Source organism: Sphaerodactylus townsendi, linkage group LG01 (assembly GCF_021028975.2).
Source record: "Sphaerodactylus townsendi isolate TG3544 linkage group LG01, MPM_Stown_v2.3, whole genome shotgun sequence".
NCBI lineage: Eukaryota > Metazoa > Chordata > Lepidosauria > Squamata > Sphaerodactylidae > Sphaerodactylus > Sphaerodactylus townsendi.
This window is the reverse complement of record NC_059425.1, coordinates 108,070,003-108,084,539: the sequence shown is the minus strand read 5'-3', so window position 1 is coordinate 108,084,539 and position 14,537 is coordinate 108,070,003. Positions and strand designations below refer to the sequence as shown.

At 40.4% G+C, this 14,537-nt stretch overlaps 1 protein-coding gene across 2 annotated transcripts in view; it reads right to left on the bottom strand.

Moving 5' to 3' along the window:
- Window positions 1–42: 42 nt before the first annotated feature.
- Window positions 43–14,537, bottom strand: part of HBS1L (HBS1 like translational GTPase) — a 57,101-nt gene continuing 42,606 nt past the window's right edge. For both annotated transcript variants that reach the window (XM_048490215.1, XM_048490206.1), the window contains exons 10-18: window positions 14,157–14,231; window positions 13,444–13,561; window positions 13,243–13,311; window positions 11,974–12,078; window positions 9,838–9,928; window positions 5,661–5,769; window positions 5,115–5,215; window positions 3,054–3,198; window positions 43–679 (exon numbers count right to left, since the gene is read on the bottom strand). In XM_048490215.1, the coding sequence (XP_048346172.1) occupies window positions 668–679; window positions 3,054–3,198; window positions 5,115–5,215; window positions 5,661–5,769; window positions 9,838–9,928; window positions 11,974–12,078; window positions 13,243–13,311; window positions 13,444–13,561; window positions 14,157–14,231 (825 nt within the window). In that variant the 3' untranslated portion in view covers window positions 43–667. The remainder of the gene's footprint in view (window positions 680–3,053; window positions 3,199–5,114; window positions 5,216–5,660; window positions 5,770–9,837; window positions 9,929–11,973; window positions 12,079–13,242; window positions 13,312–13,443; window positions 13,562–14,156; window positions 14,232–14,537) is intronic.

Below are 14,537 nucleotides of genomic sequence, written 5' to 3'. Positions count from 1 at the left end.
GTCATGGCTTTTAGGCATAAAATATTCAAACGGAAACCAGTATTATGCTCAGACCAAGTAGTTTATTATACTTCTACAATTTAAAAAATAAGATCAGCCATTATTGAACAAACTACATCTACACAAATAAGTTTTTTTTTAAATAAGATTAGGATAGGACAGGAATAAATTTATATCTGGCTGCAACGTTATGTTTTTCTCTGAAACAGAAGAAAACAAGAGTCTTGGAAAGTGTGTTTGTATAAAACCCAAATTGTTTCAGCCCAATTGAAGTAATTTATGAAAATGTGTGCATCAAATAAGCAGCTCAAAAAATTGTAAACAAAGTTTAAGGCTGGAAGTAACAAGCTTTTTTCATGATGAGTCACCATCCTTTAAAACATCATTCTGATCAACTTTTCATAAAAGGTCCACCTGATGAGGTGAGGTTTCAGATCGGGAATATGCAGAAACTTGTGCAATGAAGAAGCGCAACTTGCATATTTCCTGTGTTGGCATATTGTTTGACAGCAATCATAGCCCCCAAATGCTTACAACTCTCCATATGATCTTCCATCTCAAATAACGTAATTGCCTTTGTTCCTTCAACAGATACAAGATTCTTCAGACAAGGGTATTCAGCCAGATGCTTTCATTTGGTGGGATTGTAGAAGTCCTGGTACCAATATCATTCTTTAATCTAAACAGACCCAAAAACATTACCTGAAAACTTCTGAGAAAATATTTCAAATAATTAAGAGTATAAATTTGTGCGTCGAAGTTTCAAATTAAAATTTGCCATCCGAATACAAAACCTCTGGAAAGTGATGTATCTCACATTTAAAAATTTAGGTATCCAGCCTGAAACCCTGAAGAGTGGCTACGAAGCTACAAAAATGGCCAAATCATGGCCTATTGGGGCATATTCTGGCCACATTCAGCTCAAATACAATATGCCCGAATACGAGCCGATCCAAATACAAAGTATTCAAATTGACTTGTATATATTTGACAGCATTTGAGGATCGTTTAAATGATTCCCACATGCAGTTGCTTCTCTCCTTCCCAGGGCAAGTGCCTACAAACAGGAGTCCCTTAAAAAGATCTCTGCTCGGGTTTTTGCTGGGGGAAGGGGGTGTGGAATCTTTAGTTTGCCGTTTTCTGTCTTCAAGCATTCTTTCAGGGGAGTGAAAAATCCCTTGAAAGAATGCTTAAAGAGTTAGAAAACGGCAAACTAAAGATTCCACACACCCTTCCCCCAGCAAACACTTGCAAACAGGAGTCCCTCTCCGATACAGTCGTTTGCTGGGGGAAGGTGGGGTGGAATTTTTAGTTTGCTGTTTTCTGACTCTTTAAGCATTCTTTCAAGGGATTTTTCACTCCCTTGAAAGATAACCTGAAACCGGAGGATACCCAGAATTTTTTGGCACCGCTAGCTTTAAAAATGCGCCCCCGCAGGCCAAAAACCAAAAAACCCAAAAAAAAATTACAAAAAAAATCACACGGACCTGAATTATTCAGGATACACAAATATATTCGGGTATTCCGAATATGATATTTGTCTTACTTGGGCAAACAGATAAGCCCGAATCAGAATTTTACCAAACATTTTCAGTATTGTTCAACCGTAGTGGTTATCCACCAAAGAAGACTATATTGAACCTACATGGATCAATGGTCTGACTCGGTCCAGCACCTGGACTCCCATGCTCAGTTTCTCACGTTAATTATGTACCTAATCACATCAGTGAGCCTGAACACAGAACTGCAAAGCGCTTTAGAAATGACCTAGCCAATTCCTCCACTAGCTGGGATGAAAGTACTAAGTGGCAAAAATAAGATCTTAAGATACAGAAACCAACTCTTTTTTATTTTCACCAAGACTACTGTAATGCAGTTCCATCAGGGGAAGAACTGTACTGCAAAAGAGCTACATAAATCTGATTACCTATCATGTATCCCCAAGTAATTAAAAATACCCTTTATGTACAGTGTGAAGATAAGGATACTGGAAAAATACGTGATTCTACTCAGCAGTCTATGATACAACTTTAGATTTAAGGAGTTTGAATGGGTTTCTAACATGTATACACAGTCACATATGGCACCATGGTGTAAGGAACTGACACAGTACCATTTGCTGCAAGAAGCTGACAGTCTTGACTGAAATTAGTGCACAATTAATTGAAGGTAAGGCCAATCAGGCCTCTTTTATACATTCAAGCCACTATCAAAGCATGAGCAATGCTAGCCAAGGGGTCTTTGTCAAAGTGACTAGTGAATCACAGATTGCCATAGGAAAATTCAAACCCTTGCAAGTCAGGAGGTATGAATCACGGTTTGCAGGACAGGCTCAAACCACAGTTTAATGAGTCTGAGGCAGGAGCAAAACAGGAACTAATTAAGCATATGGTATCAGAAGGGAATGGCAGTGCATTAGCCATAACACCCTCAAGTTCATTCTACACACCTCAATGTGACTTGACTTCTGCACAAAGTCTATATGACCAATTTATAGAATAGTTTACTAGAGAGATCTTGGCTAAAGACAAAAAAAAACCCCAACAGTGCAATCCTACAGGGGGTGGGTAGTTGCACCACAGACAGGGATGGCGCAGCCACACCACCTCCAAAGAGGCTCGCTGAGCCGCACCCAGTAAGCCAACAGGGGTACTCCCTCAAGCCCCTGTGGAACCACTCTATGCAACTCCGTGGGTTGCCAGTGTAAGTCTGTGCCAGCAAATGGCCAAAGGGGCTCATGAAGCCATCTAAAGCCAGCCTCATCCCCGGGAATGCACCTTTGGCACCAGAGTGGGCTCTGAGCCAGAGTAGTGCTGGTGCGCAGGCATCATGCAGCCACACAGCTCCCCACTATCAGTGCCTCTGCACTGGTGTTTTTGCAAGCACAAATGGCATTTACAACCGCACGAGGGCCATGCCAACTCCTGAGGGGTTTTGCCCCACCCCCAGGATTGTACTGTACACTTCCTAAGATTATGATTAAAATGTTTTTAACAAATTTCTTTGGATTTAATAATTTCCATTTATAAAATAATGTATACATTGTACTTTACCTCTGAGACAACTCCTGCTGCTATGGTAGATCCACTATAGCGCAACATAAATCTTCCAAGTTCTTTAAAGTCTTTATAAAGTTCTAAAGCTATAGGTCTTTGTGTCTGTAGTTCTAATAGAGCATTCTGTCCTTTAACCAGACACCTGAAAAGAAAAATATAACTTTACTTTCAACTATAATACTGTGAAAAAATGCGTTGCCAACATTTAGGCTAAAGCTAAGCCTGAAGATAATTCTATTTCCAGTTAACATGCAGAGAAATTGTAGCCTTTTCTTTTCTAAAACAATGTAAAGTCACAGAAACTGCTCTCTTAACAGTCATGCATTTTGTATAAACGCAATAAAATTTAGTTTTGGGTGTTTCTTTCTACGTTTCACTTTTCATGTTCTTCTGCCAGGAATAGAAATCCATTAAAGCAGTGTTGGCAACTTATTTTTGCATGCCATAAAATAATCTGGTACGTAAAGGAACGGGAAGAAGCAAAAGAGAACTACAAACCAACTGCTTCAAATACTATTAGGATGTTTATGCCACAAGCAAACATCACACACAGCCCAGCAAGGAACTTATATAGCAAATATTATCCAACTCTGCTTGAACAATATCTAAGTGGTATGCTGAAGGGGAGGAAAACACATTCTTCCTCCTAAACGTTGTGCCAGGAGAGCCTTTCCAGCTTCCACTACAGCAGCCAGTCAGTATCTGATTATGAACAAAAGTCATTTCCTAAGTCTTCCCAAAGAGAATTATATTGAGGTACAGCTAAAGCTGCTCAAAATCTCAGCCCTAACTGAAGCGCTCCCTGATTCCTGCAAGATGAGAGGAGCTTGTGATCTTCAGGAAGTGTACACTGTACTCCACTTCTGGGGCAGAGATATTTTTCTTTTTAAATTAATGTCATCATTACTCTCAATTTCTTCAGATAAACTATTCCAAAATTCTACTCACATAATAATCAAAGGTTTTCCATTATTCATCAACATTACCCATTGTTGCAAAAAGCAAAACAAAACAGGAATTGATTCCTGGAGGTAAAGATGGAAATGCACCAGATTTCCTTCTCATTAGGAGACATGCTGTCCTGACCAATTTTGTGCTTCTTTAGTTCCAGATCACTCCAAAGGAAGGGAGGAGATCCTTGGTAAACTATTGACTGGTCACTCCTGCCTCTCCCAAAATACCTTTAATTTCTTCACTGCAAACATACACTTTGGCTACTGCTACTCTAAACAGAATAAGAGCAGAGGCATGTCCTTAGAACTGGAAAAAAAATAATGGTTCAATCGTATGCATGTTTTCTCAGAAGTGCCCGTGATGCCTGTTGTCAAGCAAGTGGCGACAGGACTGCAGCCATAAAGCATCAAATTATATGACAGTAGTCATGCTGCTAAAACTCATTATATCTCAACAGGATAAAAAATGTCTGTATCAGAATACTTTGAGACCTACAGAATACTTTGAGACTTTGAGAAGATCACTTGCATTACATTATACTCATTATTATGTGAGGGGCAGCCCATTCCAAAGTGGAAGGCTGAAAGGGCATGTGGAAACAACGCGCTGGTGTATTCATCATACTGGTGCATTCACCTTTCCCCGGGCACTTGCCCTGGCAGAAGCAGCAGACTCGCCAGCAGGTGCACATCTGCAGCCCCACTGCAAAACTCGAAATCCTGGGCCACTCAGACACCAGCGTGGGGGGAGGGTTGGCTAGGGCATTCCCGGGGTGGAGTCAACATTACTCGGCTCCCTCCTGGTTGAGGGCTGGTTGCATGGCACACCAACCCTCGGGCATACACCGCCCTTTTGGCAGCATGTGTTCTTTCTACCCTATGGGTCTTTCCGGTAGCCACAGGTTTCAGAGCTTTTCTCTTTTCCCCGTGCTGCTGGAAAGCCCTTTTGGAGGCGGCAGAGCAGCATTGCACTGGTGCCACAGCATAGTTTTGGGGCGTTTGGACAGGGCCGTCAGTCTCTAAAACACATTCAACCAGGATTTATTTATAAGATATTAATTCAGACTTAATTTTTCAGAACAAGTTTATTTCATAACATACTTACTTAGGTTTTTTCTTTGTCACTTCACCTGTACTCTTGTGAAGCACACTCAATAACCTTGTAATAGTGGCAGGCTCACTTACAGTTTGATAATGTAAAAGCACCTAAAACAACAGTTTCATTTTAATAGATAATACTTCAAAATCTTATTCAGGAGCTAAAACACAATTCTATAAAAACCACCTCTGTTGATGCATTTCCCCAAATACAAGATGAGAGTTTACATGAAAACCACCCACTATTACATGGGCCAATGCTCTTGTTAAATGATGCAACCCTTCTGACAGGATATCAGCAGCCGCTCTGGTCTACAGATTTTGCCTGTGCGCTCTTGTCGGATACCTTGATCTATGACTTTAAGTCTTCCAAGGTATCACTGAATAAAGTCATCTTGCACAGTTTCAAGATGCAGACTGTACCTTATACTCAGGATGACAAGGAAGCATCAGTATGCAATTCTGCTCTCATACGATGAGTATGATTTTTTTTAGTGCCTTAAACACTTTCTGAAATGTAGACCCTCTGAAAACACTCAGTGCCCAAACTCACAGGGAATCCTTTAGTGATGGGGATCTCAATATTGAAGATGAGGACTCGTGCTCTGAAGCGTGTACAAACTTTAACAGATTCCTTGGGACAACAAAATACATAGCCAACACTGCAAGAGAGATAATGTGGAAACCAATCAGACTGTATACAGACAACAGTTTTTTACATTTTTAATGTTATCACACACAAACTTCAGGTAGATGTAACAAGAAACTGTAGCTTATTTAAATCACCACTGATTTAACTCTATTAACTAATATTAACTCATCATTGATTTAAATCGCCCTTGATTTAACTCTAGTCTACCAGGTATACATAACAAGGTTAAGTTAGTCTGTCAATTGCTTCCTTTCCTTCTTCCAAGCAGAATCTGCAGGCAATGCCCTGTGTCGGCTGCTGGCAAATCCTCCAGGTAGTTAAAATGGAAGGGGAAAGCCTACACCTTACTCTTGGCAAAGGACTACTAGTTTCCTGCCTCATTTTAATCCAGCAGGTATTACTGTTGATTCTTCCAGCCTCAAGAACACTGCATTGGACATAGTTCTATTATATATCTTGGAACACCCCTTGTAGTATCTACTGTATCAAACCAGTGCTAAAATATGCACCTTTTTCTGGTCAGTTTGATTTATTATTCCCCAAGTAACTTTTGGTGTGAAAAATGAGGCAGTTCACAAAACTGTCATAAAAATCTGGCAGGAGAATTTCATCACCCTTCTCAAGCTCTAAATAATTAAACCAGTGATTTAATGGGGGGTTAATCTTTTGCCACTCCCTTCCCTTTTCTCTGGCTCTAATGCAGTCATAGCTAATATGCACAAAGTTCACCAATATCAAAAGAAACTTATCTTGTTCTCCCATTAGTAACTTCTACCTTACAGATAAGGTAGTATTCAGTAATTCATCTTACGGAATGGCAATAAAGAGGAATGGTTAGAGTGTCTGATTAGGAACTGGGAGGCTGTGGCTTGAATATCAACTCTGCCTTGGAAGTTTGCTGAGCGACTTGGAGCTTTCACTCTCAGCCTAACCTACCTCACAGGACTGCTGACTGGACAAAATGGAGGAAAGGAGAACTATGCATGTTTCTCTGGGTCCCAACCAGGGAGAGCAGTAGGGTGTAAATAAAGTAAATAAAACATTGTTACAAGAATGTAAGACCACATTTTCTAGTAAAAAATAAATAAATCACACTGCAGATACACCAAGCAAAACTCAAATGAAGGCAAGAAGATTCTCTGCGCAATGTCTGGCATCCAGTCCCGTGTTTCATGGGCTCCTCCCAAATCACATCACCACTTTTCCATTACAAGAATATACTTACTTTATGACTATGTTCAGACATAAAGCAAACACATGATTTATTTTAATTATTTGTGAATTTGTGAAACCAAGATTCAGCTCTCTGGCAAGCACTCAAACCAGGGTCTGCCTAGACAAAAATGGTTCCCTTTCTTCCCTCAGCTGCTTGGGAGGGCACTTCTAGAAAACAAGCCAGATTTTAACCATGATATCTGCATCCAAACACCACACAAAACCATTGCTCAGACTACCTATGCTTCATAAACGAACTTCAGATCCTAGCCTGACTGACTCTACTTAGCCACAGTTATGGCCTCCACTCAGACCACCTGGCTAAACATGGTTTAATTAAGGTATGGCTTTTGTATGATGCCCAAACTGAGTCAGTGACTGATTTTACCATCAGTACATGGTTTTTCATGCAGCTCAGTTAACCAAAGACAGATTATATATGCATGCCCAATCCTCGCACCATGTCACCTCTCCCTTAATTAACATATCTCCTACAATATTCTTAATCTCATTTTTATATTTTGTAAAATTCCAATAAATAAGAATCTTCAAAGGCTATTCCACATGTGAAGCTCAAACACTTTGCCCACACACAACAGACACACACAATTCAGGCAGGATAGAATTCCAGTGCTATGACATGATCCTAGGAAGCCAAAAGGAGAAGCAGCCAAAACAGCTGCCTCCACTTGTTACATTTTATATACAGATAATGTGCAGGGAAACTAAGCATACTAGTAAGGGGTGGGGGGAATAATGGGGAGGAAACTCTTCACGTATCTAAAGCTGGAATGGAAAACAGGGCAGGAACTTGATACTGGGGATAACAGAAACGACACATAGAATGAACAAAATGACCCCCCCCGCCCCCCCGCACTCCATGCACAGAGCCCAAGTCAAGGAGAGGATATGTTCTGCTCTCATTCTGTTATGCCCATTTTAGTTTAACATGTACAACCAATAACAGTTCTCTGAAGCCATGTTTTGCAAGATGCAAAACAGTCTCATAAGCAAGTGCTCATTTCCTGCCCTCTTAACAGTCGTTTTCCCACTTCAGAAGTGAAAGTGGAGGAAGACCAGGCTCGTAAGAACCGGGCGTTGTTGAGTGCGGGTTAATGCCCCCCACTGCAGTTTGTCCATTAAAGGGACTCACCTTTCTGCTGCAGTTTTTTAGACGCAGCACTCCCCATGGCCCCGCTTTCTGCAGCGATCAGCAGGGCGAGTCTCTGTTACGATTGGTTAGAGTCCCGTTTTGGAGGCTGAACCTTTTACATTTTTTAAATTTTTCCTTCCTGGGATCAACGGTGAAACGTCCCCACATGCACACATCATCACAAAGCTGCCCAATACGATTTCCCTACTATTGGTGCAGGCTTTTGATTGGCCAGAACGTTGCGGTGCAAAAATTTGCTGGACTTCCTGCTGTTCGCTTGTGGCTTCATGATCACGCTGGGGACAGAAACTGTGGGGATTCATTGTGGTGTGCTTTGAGTACACCTAAATAACAGTGGGACCTGTGTATCAGAATCACGCTGCTTTCAGCCCAAACAGAAAAAACTTGTCCGGTCAAAAATCAGCCCCAATTCCTTCATAGACAATTTTTTTCTTAAAAAAAAATATTTAGTCGTCCCTAGCAGGACTAGAACTGACAAGCTTTCACATTGCAGCACAAGCAGACAGAAGGCTGCATTACCTAGTTAAGCCACAGAAACTCTAATAGCAGACAGGGATAAATACTAGGCTTTCAGTGAGTGCTCCCTTGCATTGCTATATAAATGACCCTACGTTGCAACATAGGGTCAAATACATGTCGATCTCTCGTTCCCCGAAATAAAAAAAAAGGCTGTGTGCTTGCGCACAGTCCACTGCTTTCCCGTCACTACGAGGGGCAGGAAACTCAAACCTAGAGCCCCCCCCCCGCCCCCCGTGCGGGGTTTTGCAAAAGGTGCTGTTCCGAACAGGAACAGAAATGACGCGCACTGAGGGGTCGCGAGAGAGGTGGAATCGGGGTGGTTGCGTTGTCGCCGCTCCTTTTGTGGGGAGTGCCAGTGGACCCCGCGTTACTTGGAGCCAGTAGCATGCAACAAAAGGTGAGTGGGGAAACAGCCAACAATAACCAAAAGAAAAAGTACAGATCAGTGACATGTGCATGGACAAAATATGAGGAGTGGAAATGTGTTTTGAAGTGGGTTTGAAAGCCCAAGATACATGGGAACTTGGTCTCCATCAGTAACACAATTAACTTGGGACAAATCAATTTCAGCACAGAGAGGACACATGTACATATTCATGAGGCTCTGAACTGTTCCTCTGGGTCTTTGTGAAACAATCTTCAGTGGGCAAATCTAGAAATTTACCAAGTTAGTGCTCATTTGGGCTTCAGTGGAACTTACAGAAAGCAAAATGATGTGTGTCAGAGACTACACCTTGTAATCAATTCAGTGTAGCATTTATCCTTGCAAAAGTGTTTTTTTTCCAGAGAAAAGCAGCATAATCCTTTTTAGACCATTATAATCTGACACTATCTGTGAAACCTAACCTTTCTTTTTTGAGCCTCCTCCTCTCAGAAAGCAATGGAATGTTTGCGTTCTGTCCCGTACTAAAATGTCTACTCATATCAAAATAACTGCTGTACAACAGTACAGTAGCAACTCATTAAGTATTTTCCTTAATTTTTTTTTATCAAACTGTCAACATATCAACAGTTTTTCATTGCCTATAACCAGTCTCGCTCTTGCTTGGAAGTATCTAGTCAAGTCCCCCTCCCCCAAAAAACTGGTAAACCACCAGTTATCCAGTACAACGGTTAGAAAGTGTCTTGGTAAATAAACAGCTGCTTAGAATACAGTGCTTTTTCACTCACTTGATTTTGATGATATCCATGCCAGTCAAAGTGAGACTAACGTGATCTCCTGCTGCAGCCCAATCCACTGGTTCATCATGCAGGGCAATTCCTAGAAATGAGTAAGACCAGAACTGAACAGTAAACTGCCTTGGTTTAACAGCTACAAGCATTTCTGTTTGTGCTAATTCTGCTGCACAAACCATTGCTCATCAGTTTTCAGTATGAATGAGGTGATAGTAAAAGCTGTTCACAAAAACCTCAGAGAAACGACGTTTTTTGTTTTTTTGGAACCTATATTATCTTTGGATATTCAGAAAGTTCTCAACAAGTCACAACTTCGGGCTCTAAGCATGTCAGCCTATACAGATATCACAATTTTGAAAGTATGACTGCACAAGAATTCAACAAGCCTCCTGTCTTCTGCTCTTTATGTAGAGGAGCACTGCCCACAACATTTTAGCTATTTTAAATATTTGGTGGTACCTGCTTTCGTTTTTCAACAAATGAGTTTATACTTGCTTTCTACGTAATGGTGAAACAAGTGTAGCAGACTAAAATCTGTACTAGAAATAATCAAAACTTTAAACAAGGGATACTGAAGAAATCTTGTGATATGTAAATAACTGTATGCATACACAAAGTCTCTGAAACATTTATGTTTGTTGGAATAAATAGAAAGATGATATACAGAAGACGTATTTGACAAGTATTAAAAATAAAAAGTACTAATAATGTTTGATTGTAGAATAAAATAACACTGTCAAGTTAATACAGTGTTTAATGTTTGAAGTCATATATATATAAAAAGAGAGAGAGAGATTATTTCAAAATCAAGTATGTCATGTATTATGACAATAAAGTTTCATCTGTTAAAACAGTACTGCCATTAGTCATGTATATATACTAATCACAAAGTCAGCCAAATCTGAGGATACTTAAATTCTGTAACTGGAGCTGTAAATAGGCAGGACAGACCTTTCAGCAAACCTAAAAAGGGCCCTAGATTTGCAGAAAAATGTAAAATTAAAAAAATGGCTTAACCCCCCCCCCCCCCCCCATGCACACACACAAATGATAAAAGGCATGCCATTTCCTCCAGGGGAACTTGAGTTGCTAACCTCTGGAGGAAAGGGGTCAGGAAATCACCTGGAATTACAACAGTGGTCCAGATGAAAGAGCTCAAGTTGAGAAGGAGAGCAGGAAGCATAAAACAGGGAGAGGCTATGGGAGCTTTAAGGAAAGGGAAAGAAAAAACAGTATGGGGGGGAAGTGACATGCCTTATGGGTTCCCACTTATGTAAACTATTCAGTTATTAATTAGAATTAATGAAGTAGAAGCAGTGCAGCAGCAGTGGCATAGTGGTTAAGAGAAGGTGCGTTCTAATCTGGAGGAACCGGGTTCGATTCCCCGCTGTGTTGCTTGAGCTGTGGAGGCTTATCTGGAGAATTCAGATTAGCCTGTGCACTCCCATACACGCCAGCTGGGTGACCTTGGGCTAGTCACAGCTTTTCGGAGCTCTCTCAGCCCCACCCACCTCACAGGGTGTTTGTTGGGGGGAAGGGAAAGGAGACTGTAAGCCCCTTTGAGACTCCTTACAGGAGAGAAAGGGGGGATATAAATCCAAACTCTTCTTCTTCTAGAAGCACGTACTGTTCAGAAAGGCATTCAGTTGATTTTAATGGGAATTAAACATTTTTGGCTTGCTATCTCAAGGAGACCAGCTTTCTTGTAAAAAAAAATTTTAAATGCACAATTTGGGATCCTTGAATCCAAACACCCCCTCTTCTAATATGCACTTTTAAAAACTTCTGACACCTTTTTCCTTCAGTTCAGCCTGAAAGCTGAATGGGGCAGTTTGATTTACATAAGTACATGTAAACAATTGGGTTTGTAACTAATCAGTCATGACCCTCTGTCAAGTGTGTCTATTTTAATTTCTACATCTTTGGCTTTTTTGTTACACTAATTATTAGTGGATATTAAACACCATAACTGTTCCTATTTCATAATTATTCTAATACAGGATATATCAGAAGCAAAAGTCAGTTCAATGACAGAGGCCAGGGAAGTTAATTTTACTTCACATACCATTAGATCAAAACACTTTCCAATATATCCCCAAAACTAGAGAACACACAGTACACTATCTGTACCTTTCACAGTACACGTTTCATTAGGAGGCATTGCTAGCAGTCGATCTCCAACCTGGACATAGCCTGCTTCTATTTTGCCAGTGACACAAAATCCTGATCCTTGATCTAGAACAAACATGATGAGTGAGAGAGTGCTACAATTTATGAATATATTCAATAAGATAAAGATCAACAACATCATAATGAAAAGTGAATACTGGTAGAAGGAAGATCAACACATTGGGAACAATATCAGCACACAGAGAGGTGTCCAGAGATATTGAACACTGGCTACTAGGAGAGGGGGCTTCTTAAAGGGAAAAGGGGACCCTCAGGATTATGCAGAGTGGTCCTTAACCTGATGGGCTAAGCTGGGAGTGCCCGGAGGTGGGCAGAGTGCTGAGTCAATCATAGCCATAAAACAATGGCAATGTAAATAAGGTGGTCATTAGATAGAGACTAGTCAAAGGAATGAATTTTGGTTTAATTCAATACTGGCAGAAACACATTAACAAGTCCTTTGTCTTCCCAGGACAAACAGTGCAAGGCTGGAGCAGGGAACTCTCAATCCTTTTAGGAAGGGTGTGTGAGGAAGGTATTTACAAGGCAGATATTGGGTGAAGGCAACTTCAGATAAGTTTTTACTGTGCCCCTGTGGGTACACTAGCCCATGCAGAGAACGGGCTCCGCATGGCACTGCTAGGCACCCCAAGAGTTGGCAGGATAAATGGAGACTTTGCTGTCTTAAAAACAGAGTTCTCTCAACCCACCATGGTTCGGTCTGATAACAACACCAAGGCAACATCACAAACTACTAAATGACACTAATCATATCATTTATATCAGCACACTCAGTGCTAGGAAACAGGCTATTGTAATGGCTTCCATCCACCCAACTGCTAGTAGATGGCACTAGCAGATGTGGATTGGCCCTATGCAGCGGGTACACAGCAATATGATTTGCAGGGAAGGAAAGGGACTTTGACCCCTTCTCCTCACAACTATTTATCCATGCAGGTCTTGCCACTCCAGGTACAGTCTTCTTGATGGTTGAAAAGAACTTGAGAACAAAATGTATTTCTGAACTGCGAGTTGACTGAAACTCAGCCATTATCATCCAACTTCAAGGATTTTTAAAATAATATGACACATTAAGAATCTTTACACAATCCTCAGTGATAACAGTTTGGACCCAACCATTAATATTTTAATTTTAAAAATTCATGAATATGAAGACATATGAAGACTCAACATTTCATTTTAAGTTATTTAACAGATTTTACTACAAACCTTTAAAAACATCTGATACACATAATCTGAATGGTTTATCCACTGATCTTTGGGGTGGCTTGAAAGAATCTGCAAATAAACCAGCACAGCTTATTAACAGTCTATTCTTTTATATAGAGCAATTATAAGATTTCACTTATGTTGTGATCCCCTCTGCTATAATCTGACATGACCAATGAATCTTAGTAGTGTGATACTCACCAATCTGTTCTAGCAGGCATTTTCCTTCATACCATTTGGTCAGCTCACTTGACTGACTTCTTGTGACAAGATTTTCACCACCAAGGCCACTGGTAGGGATATAAGCTACATCTGACTCCTATTTGAGAGGAGGGGAAATGGACTTACGACAAGCAAATTTTAAATAGCATAATACATTTCTAAGGGTTTTGAAAATTAGTATTTGCAACTTTCCTATTATTTCCCCTCATCATTGCACAGAGCATTTTCCATATATTTTTTAAAAAGGCAAAGCTGTCTATCATCATCCCCCTTAAGAATCCATAAAATTTCTAAGTATATTCAGAATACACTCACAGATAATGGATGGTAAGATAAATGCTCTTCAAAGGAGCAAGGATGTGTATATGCTGAAAAGCACGCTAATACCACTGTATGAATGTCAGCAGAAAATATTTCAGGTTCTTGGTTGTCAGCAAGCCCTCAATGCTACACAGATCAGAAAACAATTTTCACAATTGCGAGATGCCAGCATGTTTTTTAGAGTCACCAAACTTCTAAATGTTTACCGCAGTTCTGCTGCAGAGGGCTGGGGGAGGGATGGACAGGGCGACAACCATTGCTGATTCAAACCACAATTAAAATGGAGTACATGCAAAAACACCTGGACTTTAGGCAGAGGACACAGCCATGGAACACACAGTTAAATTATCTGAATTTAAAATTATATATACCTTAAAGCCAGCTTGCTTAAGGAACTGCCCAAGTTTACTAACAATTTCCAAAAATCTCTCCTGTTTCCAGTTCACCTGTGATAAACATATATAACATATTTCAGTGTGTAGTTCTGACATTATTCTCAATTCAAACTTAATTAACACAAAATAGGTACTGACATCAACATTACATTCTATTGTTATGAAAGTTAGACATAGAGGTCATTACATGTTTTGCTGAATTTCCTAGGCTCTCATGTCCTGTGCTTGAAGAGGTGACCTTCCTATACAACCAAAACATCCTCTCTGGTGTTCTGAATCCCAGCCAAAAGGCCATGTGATCAACAGACATTTTCTCTGAAAACAGCAATCCTTCTCTTCTTAACTTATATCCCAGAT